This window comes from Lynx rufus, unplaced genomic scaffold (assembly GCF_022079265.1).
Source record: "Lynx rufus isolate CCGP_SWC_20201006 ecotype Redwood Valley unplaced genomic scaffold, mLynRuf1.p SCAF_1, whole genome shotgun sequence".
Taxonomy (NCBI): domain Eukaryota; kingdom Metazoa; phylum Chordata; class Mammalia; order Carnivora; family Felidae; genus Lynx; species Lynx rufus.
In genome coordinates this window covers 177,511,439-177,529,387 of record NW_025814823.1, presented here as the reverse complement: position 1 = coordinate 177,529,387, position 17,949 = coordinate 177,511,439, and the positions used below count along the sequence as shown (strand labels likewise).

Here is a 17,949-nt window from a genome sequence, read left to right as displayed (position 1 = left end):
AATGAGTTAAGTCCATTTTTAACAACTGTAGTTTACAGTTGTGTTAAGATGCTGGAATGGTGGAAAAATATTTTTTACCTAGTGACCCTCAGAAATAGCAGTACACCTCAAAATGATTAACACCTTATTCATGAGTAACTCCACAGGTAAAAAGGCATCCTTGTCCACTTAACAACTACCACCCAGCATTCAAAAATGTCCCCAGGTTTTTCAGAGCTCTCACAGAAGCTGGAAAGGAGGATTAGATAATGGGGGGAGCAAAATCTCTATTCTAAGCAGCATGACAGAGAACAGGATGTAACAAAGTCATCTACTTCCGGCAGAGCCACAAGGGTCCTCAGTTGTACTAGGCCCAGTATCAGATTCAGCTGCCAAGAAGGAACAGTCTCCCCCAGCAAGCCCCAGGTCGGATCAGTCTGAACCCAATCCCAATGGGGTTTATCCAAGATCCACAAATCCTGAGACAGGAGAGAATTAAACCGTAAGATTAAGTACATCTGAGCCTTTGTCAATTAGCATCTGTGGTCCAATAAGGAAGGTTATTCAGGACTAGGGGAGACCACCAAACTACAAGCTTAACCTCATTTTCAATGAAAATGATAAATGTAAATGAAAATTTACCAAAAAAGGATAAAGTGCGAGGGGGATGCACGTTCATATTTTCAAAGTGCCTACTATGTGCCACACACTGTACTGTGATCTCATTAACTCTCATACCACCTCTGGCCAGACAGGTACCTTAGCTTTAAAGAGGAAGAAACTGGGCGCGTGGGTGGCTCAGTCACGGTCTCACGGCTCGTGAATTCAAGCCCTGCGTCAGGCTCTGTGCTGACAGCTCAGAGCCTGGAGCCTACTTCGAATTCTGTGTGTGTCTCTCTCTCTGCCTCTCTCCCACTCACACTCTGTCTCTCTCTCAAAAAATAAACATAAAAAGTAAAAAAAAATAAAGAGGAAGAAACTGAAGACAAGACACAGCAAATAACTGGCAAGAGGTCAAAAGTGCAGATTTGCAATTCTATCTGACTCCAAAATCCCTGCTTTCTTCCCTAAACTATACTGCCTCTCATTTCCTTTGCTTGCCATTAAACTCCCTGGAGCAGCAATTTCCTCTAATCTACTTGCAAATTTTATCTACTTGTTACCCATCTATACAACCTCTCCTGTGCAACTTATCAATACGTACTCAATACTTGAAAAACAGGTACATCATTGTCTCAGCAATTTCAAGTGTGGAAAATTAAATTATGGACAAAAATAAAGACATGTCCAAAAATATAGCTAAGAATATGTTCATCACATCACTGTCATTACAGCAAAGGAAAAAATGCCCAACAATAGAGATTGGTTATATGAATTACAGACCATCCAGAAGACAGAATATTATGTGTCCACCAAATAAAAATCCTGTTGTAGGAGTATATTTATTGACCCAGAAGGAAGTTTACAATATATGGAAAGTTAACAGACACTGAAAAAGTTCAAGAAATATGAAGTGAATAAAGGCTACAAATCAGGACTTTCGTAATGATCCCATTTTTACTTAATAAAACATAAAATATATATAAAACATCCAGAAGTAAATACAGATGATGTTTACTTTACTTTTTCTTTCTTTTTTTTTTTTTTTTTTTTGGTCCACTATAGATTTTCAGATGCAGTTGACAGACAATGGGCAACACAGTACTCCGGTTTCTCAATCCTCTCTCTTCCAGGCCACCTCCAAACACAGGAATTGTCACTTCCCCACTGTTACTTACGGAACTGGTCATCGCAACTTGTCCCCCTGATTCTGGCCTATTACCCTTCAATGAAGGTGGAGAACAGGTGGGGTTAAGCTAGGTCTCAGAATTTAGCTGCACTCTGAGATAACAAAAACACTAACCTAAATTCATTTCAATGCCTGAGGCTTCTAGACAGCTAACTAAGGGAACACAGCAAAAAAAACAAAAAAAAAAAAACAAACAAACAAAAAAAAAAAAACAACCTCTTAAGTACAGGTGTTCTGTCTTATAACGCTGCCACCTCCATATATCCGACAACCCATACTCCATAACATCTGAGAGGACTTGCGGGTAAGAGACCTAAAACCTCACCTCATGTTTTCGACATCATCTGAGACCTGCGGGACACCTGATTTCATTATCTACACCACAGCACCAAACCCCACTCTGAGTTAATCCAACTTCCCATTCCAAACATAGGGGTTGGCTGCATCCCTTCCTAGTCCTATCAACTCTTACAAGCCAAAAAACTTTAATCAGAGAACTTGTGAACATGTCTGCACAACAAGGTCTGATTGCTATATGACATACTGAACCAAAATCCTTGACCTATTTTCATGAGAGTGCAAAGTTCACCATGTTTCTAAAAGACCATTAGAACATACAGAAAGGGAAAACTTTTTTCCCTGATATAATGGATATTCTCATTTTTTTCTAGGAAGAGATATCATTTTCAGGAAGATGATATGACTTATATCTACTCTCAATGGGTCTGACTCAATTACAGCCCGACCACACCACAATCATATTGGAACTTTTTCATTTTAAACTGACTATTTATTCAAAAAGGCTTACTGAGCATACCAGTACACTAACTGCCTCAATAGACACAAGAATTCTCAAAACTAAATATTCTGGGATTAAAATTATTTCTGGAAATAAAGCTATACTATTTCCCAGTTCACTAAAGAAGACAGCTAAATTCCTAAAGAAGTATAAAATATTTTAAAGAAATGCAGTTTCACAGCTTTTAAGAGTATTAAAACTTAAACCCTACTAACTAATGGTATTTTAAAAACACCAAAATACAAAAAAAAAAAAAAAAAAAACCTTCCAAAGACTTTCAAAGCTTTCACCATCTAATATGCTTCCTGTTTCATTATTAACTCTGAAAAAGCATCTATAGAATGATAGTTGGTCCTACAAAGAAATCTTTTCAATTCAGACCTTACACCCTGTAAACAAGCCCTCTAACATTTTCTAAACACTGATTTCTCAAATGTATACTTACTTTCAGAGACCTAACCAGCCAAGTTAGTAGAGTCTCAGTGTTTAAAACTTTATACATACACAAACACAATCAACTGTGTATTGACTGACTTAGAAAACAATGGTAATTGGGGCGCCTGAATGGCTCAATTGGTTAAGCGTTTGACTTTGGATCTCAGCTCAGGCCATGGTCCCAGGGTCATGGGATTGAGCCCGAGTTGGGCTCTGCCCTGACAGCACAGAGCCAGCTTGGAATATTCTCTTCTCTTCTCTTCTCTTCTCTTCTCTTCTCTTCTCTTCTCTTCTCTTCTCTTCTTTCTTTCTCTCTCTCTCTCTCTCTCCCCCTCTCTCCCCCCCTTTTCCCTCTTGCACACTCCCACTCTCTCTCAAAATAAATTTAAAAACTTAAAAAAAAGAAAAGAAAACAATGGCAATCAAAATTTTGCTTCTTTAGCTAGGAAGAGCACAAAGAGTTGTCAAAGCTAACCTATAAAGGGTCACATTTTATCATCCCTTAATTAAATTTATAGCAAACTTTACACTTGCTCTAGTTTCTCATGTAGTCCATTGTCTTCATATCCTAGGCTGACCTTGGTTTCAAATAAGAATGAAGTTATGTGCCTCACAATCCACTGGGCCCTGCGAACAAATGAATCTGTCTTTCAGCCAGGGGCTAGGGCTGCCTTAGTGAAGGATTCCTGCTGCTTGCTGCACAGCAAGGATGTCTTTGATTCCCTTCACACTGTCTGTTTCCTGCAGGCAACTGGGTAAGGAGAGTTCTCACTGCTTGAAGCCAGAGATTTCATTATATTCTGGAGCTGAAAGGGACTCTACAGAGCATTCTGTCCGTCTTCTTAAAATGCTTTTCTAGCCTAAGTCCTCTAAATCTCTCACATTGTGCTTTTGGTGCGCATCCTCTTGAAAGCACCTAGTCTCAACAGCAGATAATTACTGCTGAACACATGCTCCAGTAAGGTCAACCTGTACGTTTCAGACTCTTTTTGCAGGAGTACATATGAACATGGGTAGACAGCAGCACTCTGGGAGTCCTCACACAAAGTAATGAAGTCAAGATGGAAAGCCCAAATATAAGTTTAAGAGATACTGGACTTCTTTGTTCAACTTCACTGTTTTAATAACTTTATGAATGACTCAGCTATACGCAATCAGCCAAGATGTTCTACAAAGCACAGAACACAGATGTCACCATCATAATAAATTTTTCATTAACTCTGAGAGAATACAGAATTGAGAGGAAGATCAGAAAACAAATCTCAAAGGAACATTTCCTGCTGCATTTAAGAGGGAAAAAAAAATCCACAAGCCATATTTCTTTTAACTGGTGAGTTAAAATTCTACAAAGAAACAACAGAAACAGCTACCAAGATTGGGATGTAAATGAAAAAAGGCTCAAAAGGTGATATTACTCTGATGTTGAAAATAATCAAATTCCTAAGCCAAAAACTGGTCTATAAACCACAGGAAAATCTTAAAGTCATCAATTTTCTTTTAAAAAGTATACTTCATTTCCAGGAGTGTCTGGCTGGCTCAGTCGATAGAGCATGCAACTCTTGATCTCAGGGTTGTAAGTTCAAGCCTCATGTTGGATGTAGAGATTACTTAAAAATAAAATCTTTAAGTGGCACCTGGGTGGCTCAAATCAGCTGAGCGTCCAACTCTTGATTTCAGCTCAGGTCATGATCTCACAGTTTGTGAGTTCAAGCCCTGCATTGGGCTCTGCACTGACAGCTTGGAACCTACTTGGGATTCTCTGTATTCCTCTCTCTCTCTCTCTCTCTCTCTCTCTCTCTCTCTCAGGTCATGATCTCACAGTTTGTGAGTTCAAGCCCTGCATTGGGCTCTGCACTGACAGCTTGGAACCTACTTGGGATTCTCTGTATTCCTCTCTCTCTCTCTCTCTCTCTCTGCCCCTCCCCACTTGCTCCCTCTCAAAAATAAACATTTACAAAAATAAAATCTTTAAATAAAAACAAAAATAAAATAAAAATTATAGTTTATTTCCAAAACAACTGTTATCTTCCCATAATAACATAAAAATAGAGAATTCTTGGGGCGCCTGGGTGGCGCAGTCGGTTAAGCGTCCGACTTCAGCCAGGTCACGATCTCGCGCTCCGTGAGTTCGAGCCCCGCATCAGGCTCTGGGCTGATGGCTCGGAGCCTGGAGCCTGTTTCCGATTCTGTGTCTGCCTCTCTCTCTGCCCCTCCCCCGTTCATGCTCTGTCTCTCTCTGTCCCAAAAATAAATAAACGTTGAAAAAAAAAAAAATTAAAAAAAAAAAAATAGAGAATTCTACAAGCAACTGGAAAGGCAATTTACCAATTTACAATGTGATATTTTGGGGGCACCAGGGTTGCTCAGTCGGTTAAGCATGGGACTTTGACCCAGGTCATGATCTCATAGTTCATGAGTTCGAGTCCCACATCAGGCTCTGCCATCAGCACAGAACACACTTTGGATCTTCTGTCCCCCTCCAACTTTGCCCCTCCCCCCCCACTCTCTCAAAAATAAATAAACATTAAAAACTTCACAATGTAATATTTTTAAGTCCTTATAGTGCCTGTTCATAGTAGGAACTCCATAAATATTTGTTACCAAATAATTAACATGGAAAGTCCAGAAAGTTTACATGCAGGGCAAAAACCTGACTCAGGGGCCAGAGAAGAATGTGCTATAATTTTAAGGGGCTGATGGTGACACTTTGTTTCCTGCCCATATCTCCTAATCACAGCGATGAATTCAGAGGTGGGCACATGTTCTGCTTCGAATCCCAGGACCTCTATGGAAGCCACAAGAAAAGACATCTCTTTTCCCACTGAGCTTGAACATGAGACGATGAGAGCTGGAGGTGCTGATGCCCTCCTCATGCTACCACAAGGGAGAGTGTGGAGTTGGGTCACCAGGAGGTATCACTTTGCATCTGAGGAAGAAACCTGAATCCATAACTACCTCTATATTTTTTGTATTACAAATTCCGTGTTTTGGCTTAAACCAGCTTTAAGTAGGCTTTTCGGCTACTTTAACTGGAAAAAACGGAAGAAACCGGAACTATTTAGTGTGAATACAACAGGCAAAACTCAAAAAAGACATTTGATATGGCCAAAGTTATAAAGACACCATCTGCTGGTGAAACATTCTGAAATTCTTATTTTCTTTCCTATGAAGTCACACTTTATTCTAATAAACAAAGGTTTTCAAAACTAAATGTCCCAAGAATATCTCATTTGTGTTCTACGACAGAGACTAGAGAACAAAAAACCTATATAACAGGATAAACGAATCAAAACTGTAAGAAAACTGTACAAAGAAGGCACAACAGAAAAAAATGAGTCCTGATTTTCTAATGAGCTCTGAAACCAAACACTGAGAAACCTGACCCACATCTTAGCAGGCACTTCATTCCAAATAAGCAATGAGACTGGCATTACTGAGTACAAACACCAAATAAATAAATAGCCCTGGGGAAAGTAATATATTTGTCATCTAAAAATACAAAATTCCTGCAAACTGCTACAAAGAACACTATCGACAAGCAGAGCCTAATCTGTGCCCCTCCTATGACAATTGATCTTATTCTGTGCATTTTTACATTACTTTACTCCTTCCTTCATCTTATTTTCCTACATTTATTTTTCCTTTCATCTTCATTTTCCCACTTATTTTGTTTTTATGTTCCTACACTGTATGTGTCACTGTAATCATTCAAATTCTTTTTTTTTAATAAAGTTTAAGTATATACTAACAGTAGCAAAAGTCATTACATATCTGAATTGGGAAAAGGAGAAGGTTAAAAATAAAAACCTACAGGAATAATACTCTAATACTGATGGTCAATACCATAAATTGTGTCATCATCGTCCTTGGCAAAATTGACAACTACATGTAGACATGCCTCCCACCATACTGCTGCACTACCTACCATCAATAAATGATGCATTTTTTTTTAATTATACAATTTTTAAATCAGAAAAACGTACATGCATGAGAGTCCTAGGTTTCTTCAAAACTCAGCTACTTGGAAAGAACAGAGAATATCACAAAAATAAGAAAGCACCATGGCACAGGAGAGCAAGCACGGGTTACGTTGTGTTTTGTTTTTTAACGAATACAGAATACACTGAACCTGAATCCAACAAACCTCTGGATTTAACTACCAATTTGCAAGAAATACCAAGAAGAGAATATGTAGACCTAAAGAGGACATAATCAGCAAAATCCAGAATTTGTAAAGTTACACACAACAAATGACCAACCCAGTTCTTCAATAAATACACGACAAGAAAAAAAAACGGGAGAGGCAATTTTTATAGATTAAAAAGATTTAAGAGGCTATTAACTATATGCAAGGTGTGAACCAAGTCTGGCCCCTAAACTGAAAAAAAACAATTATTAAAAAACCATTTATGAGAAAAACAAGATAATAGAGGGCAATACAATATACCTGACCAAAATTCCTCAGAACTGTCAACATCATCAAGAACAAAGTCTGAGAAATTGACACAGCCAAGAAGAGCCTGAGGACACATGACCACTGAATGTTAAGATAGCATCCTGGATGGGATCCTGGAGCAAAAAAAGGACGTGAGGTTAAAAAAAAAAAAAAAAAAAAAAAAAGCTAAGGATACTTGCATAAACTATGGACTGTAGTTAATAATAAAACATCGATATTAGTTCCTTAATTTTAACAAGTGTACCACACTGATGTAAGATGTTAATAGTGGGGAAAACTGCAAGGGGAGGGAAAATACATGAAATTCTGTACTGTCTGCTCAATTTTTCTGTAAATCTAAAATTATTCTAAAAATTAAGTTTATTAATTCTAAAATTATTTCTGAGACAAGCAGGCAAATATAAACAGACTATTTGATAGCAAGGAATACTGGTAATGTTTTAGGTATAATAATGGAATTGTGTGCTCTGTGTGTGTTTTTAACAATCTTTTGCTTTGTTTTTAAAGTCCTCCTCTTTTACAGATACATACTGAAGTATTCATGAATAAACAGATAAAGAGAAAAAGTTAAAAGGGTGGATTACAGGAACATTTCCCAAGGTTTAATATTCAAGGTGATTTTCAGTGGTACGTAAATGATGTTTTAATGTTTAATAGCCATATACTTCAATATATATTATAAAAAATAACTAGCACATCAAACCCATGATTTCATAGATTTTAATTGCTTAGGTAGGTTTTCCCTATGAAAAAATTTACTGAGGCTAAAAAAAAAAACCAAAAACACAAAAACAGAGGTGGGTTTAGATCCCAGGTTCAACACTATGTGACTTTTAAGTGAGTCGGCTATTTAGAGGGCTAGAGAGGACAGCCTGCTACATCCAAAGCAGGCACCCAATAAATATTAGCTCCTGTGTTACTGATAAAAGCCAACCTAAAATTCCAACGAAGAAGTCCCATACAGTAGGAAAGCCTGGAACTGAAGAGAATGAGGTAAGCAAGGAATGAGGGAGAGAAGAAAGCATGAGGGCTTACAAAGGCAGGAGGAGTCCAGGCTTTTCTCAGCCTTCTCTTCTCCATCTCTTCAAGCACCAATGCTGCTGCCCACCAAGAGCCTAGAGGCCCTGCGGCTCCTCAGGCTAACACTCCTCAAACGAACTTAAGTGATAGCTGGAGGTGCAGTTTCTCAAATCAGCAGAAGAGTGTTTTTCTCTACACAAGGGAAAGAACACAATGCTTTGTAGACACCGCAGATAAACAGATATAGATAAAACCCATTATGTGGCCTTCAGCAAAAAACAAAAACAAAAAACAAAAAACCTCTCCTCTCCAGTCTCAGTTTCCTCACATGCTAAAATGTAGAAAATAAGCCTATCTTTCACTCAAAGTTATAGAAGGTTAAAAGGAATAACAGATGTAAATCTGGCATTTAACAAGTGCTAGCTCCCTCCCTCATTACTTTGACAAGAAGATAGAGAACTCTTGAATACAAGGTTGGGATGAAATGACAAAAATGACAGTCAAGAATAGCTCTTAGATTGCATCGGTTTTAAACCACAATAGAGGAAAAGCATTCTGTGGTCAGAAAGTTTGGGAAATGTTGGGAAACAAATTATTAAAATGACCACTATTAAGTGAATTTCCAAGAGGAGATTATATGAGGAATTTACCCAATTTACTTGACCTAAGGAACCAACTCCCAGGAATAGTGATCCTATTAGACAGACAGACAGACACACACACACACACACACAAACACACACACACGGAAAGGGGAGGAGGAAAGAATCAGCAGTTACAACAGTTGACAAATCCTTCAGAATGACAGCTTAAGTATTAGCAAAATAATCTGGACAGATTAGAAGTCAATGACAGATTTAGAAATCTGGTTTAGAGGCAGAGGGAAAGAAGGGATGCTTTTTGACCCGAAAGGAGTTTCTAATGCCGACGGTTTAATCTTCAGGATCAAGTCATTTAAAATTAAGAGATGATACTGAAACTGGAAACACCAAGCATGTAAGGAACAAATACATTCATTTTTAAAGTGAATATAAACTTCTGATACAACGTGGTAATTCTCATTTGCCCTCCCAAATTTATTCCCTCATTCAACTGGGCAGCTATAGGGTATGCACTGTATGCTGGAAATATTCTATGAGCTGAATGTGGCATGACAGACATGATCCTTGTCCCCATGAAGAGTACTTTCTAACAAAGGAGCTGTCTAGTGGGGGATTGTGCAATACATTTATCAAGTACAATTATGTTAACAGCAGCGAAGGAAAAGAAGTGAGTGCTAAGAATGTGACAAGGGAATCCAACCTGTAGGGGTACCTAGGTGGCCCAGACACAACCCCTAAAGAACTGATGCTTGAAATCAGCTCTAAAGGACACGCAGAGGTTAATTATGCAAGAAAGGAGGAAAGGGTGAAGTTTCCCCAATAAAGAACTTGTTGGGTCAAGACACTAGAGAAAGGGGTGGGGGAATCACTGTAACTAAGTACAGAAAGCTAGAATGAAAAAGAACAAAACCAGACAAGACTTAGGAGGGAAACAGAGGTGTCAAGGTTGGGATTTCTGATTGGTGCAACTGAAATCATCAAAGCAATGTCAAAATAAAAGAGTCTACATTGGCACTGGAAACCTGGCTAGGATGCCCTGCACATATATAAAACATTTCAAGAAATTTCTATAAAATACAAAAAAAAAAAAAAAAACAAAAAACCAGGAGTGGAAGTAGGGTTCACTGAATGTAACTAAACAGAAGCCTACCTAAAAAGTACATGAAATTCCCAGCAGAACCTCGCCTCCTAGCTCAAAGCAGGCTAGTAGGAAGGAGTGTCGTTGAGGCAGTGAGTGATCCCAAAGAGCTTCACAAAGAGCATCTGAAGCCAGGGTCTGGCCAGAGCAGGGACCAGCTTAAGCTCGCCACAGACAGGTCACTGAGTAAAGCAAATATTTCTGCAGCTGGCTTCTACCAAAAATGGCCATTTTGATCACAAAAAGGCAACACTGTCCCAGCCACAACAAACTCAGAAGTTCCCTACCCTGGTGACTTCCTTCCGCCAAATTCCCCAAGGCACCTGGATTTAAATCAACAAGAGTACAACTACAGCTATTCTACACATTTCCCTTTCTTCACAAAAGAAACATAAATAGTGACAAGCATCATAACATACCCAATAACACTAGTACTTACAGAAATCACTTAATTCTTTAACCAAATTGGTATTATTTTTTAATTACTAACACTCGAAAATGGCATAAACGTGGAGAAAACAGCAATTTTATAGAGAAAATATAAAGAATATTAATGTCCATATAAGTAATAGAAAATGGATAAAACTTTTGGCCATACAAAATAACCACGTTCTTAAAAATGTGTATTTGACCCATCAATTCCACCTCTTAGAAATTAATACTCAAGATAATACTCATGGATGTATTCAAAAATTAGATTATAAGAAGGAACAAGCCAGCTTTAAGTTGTTATAAATTAGAAATAATTTAAATGTCTAACAAAGTTAGAGTTTAACTAGTTAGCTATTTCCACATTCATACACATAAGGCACACCTTCAAAATATTATAAAGAAATATAAAATGGCTCAGAAAGATGCCACAAGTATTGCTGAATTTTAAAAGCAGTTTGCAAAAACAATTTTACATGTGAAAAACATACGAAATGTACATAAAAGAAAAAGTATGTACACGAAGGAAGGTAAATACTAAATGTTAACAGTTATCAGGAATTTTTTCTTTTTGTTTCTTATTTTACATTATTTTTAACTGTTCTATTGTAAAGATGGTTAATTCTGTAAAAACAAAATCTTCTTATGTTCATATGTTCTTGTGTTCTTCAACAGTTTTTCAATAGTTTTTTAATGTATGTGTAAATAATGGCACTGAGCTAACTGGATAACCATATGGGGGAAAAAATGAATCTTGATTCCTAGCTCAACCATAAAAAAAAGTTATTTTAATATAGTAAAACCATGAAGGTGCTAGAATATTTTTAAGACTGTAGGCAAAGTTTCTTAAACAGGACACAAAACCCAGTAACAACAAAAAAACTTGAGTAATTAGATTTTCTAAGTATTAAGACTTTTCTTCTGTCCATCAAAAGACAACATTAAGACACTGAAAAAGCAAGCCACAGAAGAGATGGCTGCAATATGTGTATCTGACAAAGAATTTTGTTTCCTGGCTACTGTGAAGAATTCCCACAAATCAATAAGAAAGAGGTAACTCCATTTTTTAAAAGGGTCAAAGGATTTGAAAAAGCGCTTCTCTAGAGAGGATATCTAAATGGCCAACAGGCACATGTAAAAATGCTCAACATCATTAGTCCTTAAGAAATGTAAATTATAACCACAAGGAGATACTACTTCACATGTGTCAGAATGGCTAAAATCGTCTGACAATGCCAAGTGCTGCTAAGGCTGTAGAGCAACTGGAACTCTCATATATTGTAGGGAAAACCGTAAGGATGTACAACGATTTTGGGAAAAGCTAAACATACATCTACACTTCCCAGCAATTCCACTCCTAGGTATACCCAAGAGAAATGTCCCAACAAAAACTGGAACACAAATGTTCACACAAGCTTTATTCACAACAAACACTGGAAACAACCCAAATATTCTTCAGCAGGAGCACAGATAAACAAAACTGTTGTATACTTGTGTAATGTAACAGTGCTAAGCAAAGAAAAGGAATGAAAAACTAACTCCACAGGAATGAATCTCAAAAATATTACACTGGGCAAAATAAGCTAAAGACAAGAGTACCTGCAGTATATGCATGCTACACAGGCTATACACGTCCACCTAAAACAGGCACAACTAATTTACAGTTATAGAAAGTAGGCTACTTGAGGCCAAGGACAGGTGTGAGGGAACTGCAAAGGGAGTGAGAGAAGTTTGGGGTTTTTTTTGATGGGAAGGGGGTAGAAATGTTCTACATCTTGATCACAGTAGTGGTCATGAGCATATATAGCTCTAAAAACTCAAAGAGTACACTTAAAATGAGTGCATTTTACTGCATGTAAACTATACCTCAATAGCTTATAGTCATAGATACCACTACACATTCATCCGAATAGCTAAAATTAAAAGGACTAGCAAAACCGAGCGATGACTGGAACTCCCCACATTAGAGGTGGGGGTGTAAATCGGCACAAGCACTTGAAAAGCCATTTAGCAGTATCTACATATGAAGATATGCCTATCCTATGACCCAGTAATTCCACTCTAGGTTTTTTATAACCGAAAGAACCAAGTGCTTATGTCCACCTTACGAGTGCTATTCACAATAGCAGCCAAATTTTGGAAACAATCCAACTAATTCATCAACAATAAAATAAACAAACCATGGACTATATATACTATGGAATAATGCACGGGGCAGGGCGGGGGGAACCTGTTACAACAAAATGGGTGAATTTCACATAGTAACAAGCAGGGGAAAAAAAACACGAGACTATAAACTGTATGATTCCATTTGTATAAAATCCAAAATCAGCCATGACTAGCTTACAGTGAAGAAGACCAGAACAGACCTTTGGGAGGTCTGGACTGGGTGAGGTATAAACATGAGGAAGCCCTCAAGAGGCTCTGGAAATATTCTATATCTTGATTTGGGTAGTGATTACACAGTGTGCTGTATATACATATGCAAAAATTCATTCAGCTGACTTGTGGGGTTTTTTTCAGCTGATTTGTGTTCTATACTATATGTAAGTTATAACAAAAATGTATTTTCAAATGCCCTTTAAACCAATCTTTGTTCACCCCTTGAAGCCAAAGCTTATGACACAGAATCCTGGTATGGATTCTGTCACTGTGAGTCACTCTCACTCCCAGTCTTGTCACTTACATGCTCTGCATGTCTATCTCCCTCAGACTGCCTAAGCTGGTGATGCTATTAAATACCTGGAATAATGGCATTGACAATGGAACTGGATCAAGTCATGCCCCAACCAGACAGGGAAGATGCCCAAAATACGTAACCACATACATGGTTTTAATACCCGTGTGATTTTAAGTGTACCAGACAGTTCCATGTCAACTCATTATCCTTTGGATTAACTTCTGAGAGACACTGTGGGGAAAATGAATTACAAGCAGGCAGCTCTTTAAAAATAAGTATATAGCATTATTAATATTTTTGTCTGAATATTTAGCTCCATAATTATAAGGAAAATGATAAGATCATAAATATTCACTTCATCCACAACTTTCAGATAAAGCTGGGTCAGAGTTAGATTTTTTGATGAAAGATGCTATTGGCCTATTACAAAACTAAACTTTACACAGTGACAACAATGCATGGAACTATTACTACTATCTTCCAAAATTAACCAATAGATAATGAAAACATGTGGTTAACTTCCAGAAATCAATTTATGAATGCAAAGCTTTTTAAAAACAGGACATCATGTTTTAATAGAGCTTGATTTACATTCTCGTCAATATACACACACATACTCTCATCTATCAATACAATCTAACCATTCTACATTTAAAAATGTTTCATCTTATCCCCTTTGCACCATCTGTTACTATCTTGTATTTCCCTGGAATATTCCAATAGTCTACGTATTTGTCTCGCTCCTCCAAAACATCCTCCAAACCGACTGTGATCTTTCTAAAGCACAGGTCTTGCTCAAGCTTTCAGTCACCTCTCCTCTCAAATCACATCCACCACCCTCACACCCCTCCTCCAATCCTGCAGGATCACAAGATCAGAAGTTTGTAAGGGCCAAATAGATGAAGACAAACTTACAGGGGACACAGGAACCAGGAAAGCACAAGCCCTGACTCTAAAAAGCAGCCACTCCCCAGCTCGAATTTTCAGACAAAACCAGAAATCAGTGTTGACAAGGAATGTCTCAATTTTTTAAATCTATGCAGACCAAGTAAATCTGTGGAGCTCAATCCACAGGCTACTAGTTTGTAACATATAGCCTAAAGGATAAAGTCCAAGATTTGGTTACAATCTATCTTTACAAATTTATCTGCCCTCAATCCTACCACCCAAGTTATACTCCAACATTCACAGAACTACTTACTTGTCCCGCCCTACAGGCAATACACACCACTGCCTGCCAGCCATCGTTCATTTGTTTATCTTTGCTATGAAAGCCATCCCCTGCCCCAATACACCCACAATCACATCTAATTTCCACTCAGGCCTCAAAGAGTAACTGTAAAACACTGTGTGTCTACCTCTCACAATCCCTACCAGTCTTCACCCTATACTATACTTTCTTATGCTAAAGACTGCAAGCTTCTGGAAGCAAGGTACATATCTGTTTCTGTTCTGTATTCCCCAAATAATCAAACAGGTGAGTACATGCGGAATAATGAATGAAGTTATTTATCTGCCTATTTCCATAACAATTTGTATTTCAACTTGATGGCCATTACACATCAATATGGTCCCTTACAATGCTGAAAAATCAAAAGGCTAACGGGTTTAGAAAAACATCCCTGTTAATATTAAATCTGAATCAGAACATGATCTCCTGGTTCTTTTTAAATATACTCTTTAGCTCTGTTGAAAAGGTCTAGAAGCAATGACACGACCCAACAACAATGGTTTGGGCTTCTAAATACCATTCCCCACTAAAAGGAATCAGAGCTTCTTGGAGAAATGGCTGGTGTCTGAAATGCAGGGAAAATAAAAAGTCAAGAAACAAAGACTGATAGGATCATATTAAAAAGAAGCAGAAACTACCTTGAAGGGGCTCTCATTAGCCAATCTGGGACAATTTGAGCACCAATAAAGACTCTGATTGTTAACACACTAAATAAAAAGTCCATGAGAGTACGATGCTACACAAAAGAAAGGAGAAGAAACAGGGATGGCCTCTGTGAATGACAGCTAATTAATGTAGACAGAATGATAGAAAACCACAATTTTGTAACTCTCATTATAACAACTGATTCTAGGATCAGGCTGCTGAAACCACTGGGTGAAATGTTGTAACAGAACAGGGTATTTACAAGGTGCCAAAATACTGTCCCATAAATTCCTTTCTAATAGCAGAGGATAAAATTGTACCTTTAAAAAGGAGAGATCTGGCTATTGCCACCTCAGCCAAGGGATCAAATTTAGCATAGCTCATAATGGGATAACCTGTCATCAAGTGCCTCCCAACATGACTCAATGCAAAGTACACTTCACCTATGATGAAACATTCCTGTCAAAATGTTTAACCTGGTTGCAATCAAGCCTCTCACCTAACTTCCAGTTTACAGGAAACATAGTACCTACAGAAACCAGTTAAATGATACCATAAGGAAATAAACAAATGAAGAATGTTGCACATCCTACAAGACAACTGAGCTGAACTCTTCAAAAACAATGCCGGGAGAGGAGGGGAAAAGGTAGAGGGAATGTTCTAAATGAAAAGAAATTAAAGAGATAGAACAATCAAATACAAAGGGTGTCTTGGCATTAAAACAAAAAGGGGGGGGGGGACATGCCAGAAAAGACATTCTTGGGACAATTAGGAAAACCTAACTGAATATTTGATATTACATTATGGAGTTATTTTCATTTTCTTAGACATAAAAATAGTATTGTGGTTTTATAAATGTATGAAATATATGACTATTATAATGTGTGGTTACATATATATATAGATTATATATAGAGAGATAGATATATACCTTGTACATGGCTGTGTGCTTATGTGGTTTTAGAGAAAGAGACTATTCTTACTCTTAGAGGAGACAGGTGCTGGAATGTTTAGAGAATGAAATATCATGTTTGCAACTCACTGTCAAATTTTTAACCACTACAAAGGATACGTATTTTGGGGGAGGACAGGAGAAGGTGAGAGACAGAGAAGGAGAAAGGATGAGAGGGAGATAAGGGGAGGGAAGAGGGGATAAGGAGAGGAAAGGGGGGGGCTGAGGCAGAGAGCAGAGAAATGATCCAAATACGGCAAAATGTTAACAACTGTTGAGTCTAGGTGTTAAGACTATACAGGTGTTTGTTGTATTGTTTTTTTCCCCATATATATATATGAAATTTTTCATAATAAAAAGTTATGGGAGGGAAAAAGAGAAGAACAGTTTAAAAAGTAATCAGCTTGAAATCCACATAACACCATTAAGAGTGTCAGGAAAAAAGAATATTCTCAAGCAAAACCTGTGAGAGTATGTACTGTTGCAGTATAACTGGAGGGCAATGTGGCAATGTCTATGGGATTTTTAAAAGTGTGTATCTAGTGATGCTTACTCCTAGGAATCTGTCCTGAAGATCTACTTCTCCATACATGAAATGACATACACACTAAATTATTCTTTTTTTTTTTTTAAACATTTATTCATTTTTGAAAGACAGAGAGCGCAAACAGGGGAGGGCCAGAGAGAGAGGGAGACACAGAATCGGAAGCAGGCTCCAGGCTCCGAGCTGTCAGCACAGAGCCTGACATGGGGCTCAATCACGGACCGTGAGATCATGACCTGAGTCAAAGTCGGCCGCTTAACCGACTCAGCCACCCAGGCGCCCCCACACTAAATTATTCTTTACAGCATTAGGTGTAATAGCAAAAGACTGGAAATAATCTATATGTATATCAGTCCAGACTGGTTTCACAAATTATAGCACCTACAATAAATGAGTATGCATCTTCTAAATTATCTCTTCAAAATATTTGAGAGCTCTTCGGGAACTGATATGAAAAATGACCGTGTCATGTTTTATATTAAAAAAATTCAAGATTCAGAAGAATTATGTACAGCACACACACGTATATGAAACCTATGCAAAAATATGGTTGAATAGCTGGAGCCAGAGGGAAAAAAGTTGCAGACTTTTTTTTAACTGTCCACTCCTTTTTGTACCTTATCAATCAATTTTGTAGCATAGACATATATAATGTATTCAAAAAATCTTTTTGGTAAGTACTGATTCACTGTAGCTATAATGAACTCTTCCAATCTCCATGTTTTTGTTACCAAAATCATGGAGCTACAGCTCACCTGGGAATTAGTGAGTAAGGTGAAAACAACATAGAGTAAACATTTGCCTAACAAATCCCTTAAATATATGCCCACTAGACTGATACACCATCTCAGTAATTCCAACACAGCTAATTTTCACTCCACTTGAATAGTTCACCTTTTCTTCAACAAAACAGCTAGCTTGTCCTTAGACCTCATGCTGTGATGTTAAAAATGTGTCGTTAAAAAACCATAATCACACTCATCACACAGCTAGATGAGAAGCATTCAGGAATTGAGACAGGCTGAGAGAAGAGCAAATTTTCATTCCCCATGTCACACTTGATCCAGAACCTTCACTGTTTAGGCTATTTCCCCCTTATTTTTGTCACCAGATGCATGGAACTTAATTTGCAAACTCCTTTGCATCTAAATCTGAATACTCAGGTTCAGAAAAAAAGGAGAGTGGTAATACCTCTTGATCAGTATCAAGGTCATTTGAACTGAGTTATAGCCCATTCCTTTATGTTAACA

At 37.7% G+C, this 17,949-nt stretch overlaps 1 protein-coding gene across 4 annotated transcripts in view; it reads right to left on the bottom strand.

The window, feature by feature from the left end:
• Window positions 1-17,949, bottom strand: part of FBXW11 (F-box and WD repeat domain containing 11) — a 122,403-nt gene that overhangs the window by 91,083 nt on the left and 13,371 nt on the right. Inside the window, exon 1 of one of the 4 annotated variants that reach the window (XM_047091220.1) lies at window positions 8,494-8,553. The exons of the other annotated variants lie outside the window; for them this stretch is intronic. Within the exon in view, the coding sequence (XP_046947176.1) occupies window positions 8,494-8,538 (45 nt within the window). The 5' untranslated portion in view covers window positions 8,539-8,553. Of the gene's footprint in view, window positions 1-8,493; window positions 8,554-17,949 lie in introns of those variants that run through there. 4 annotated transcript variants of the gene reach the window in all.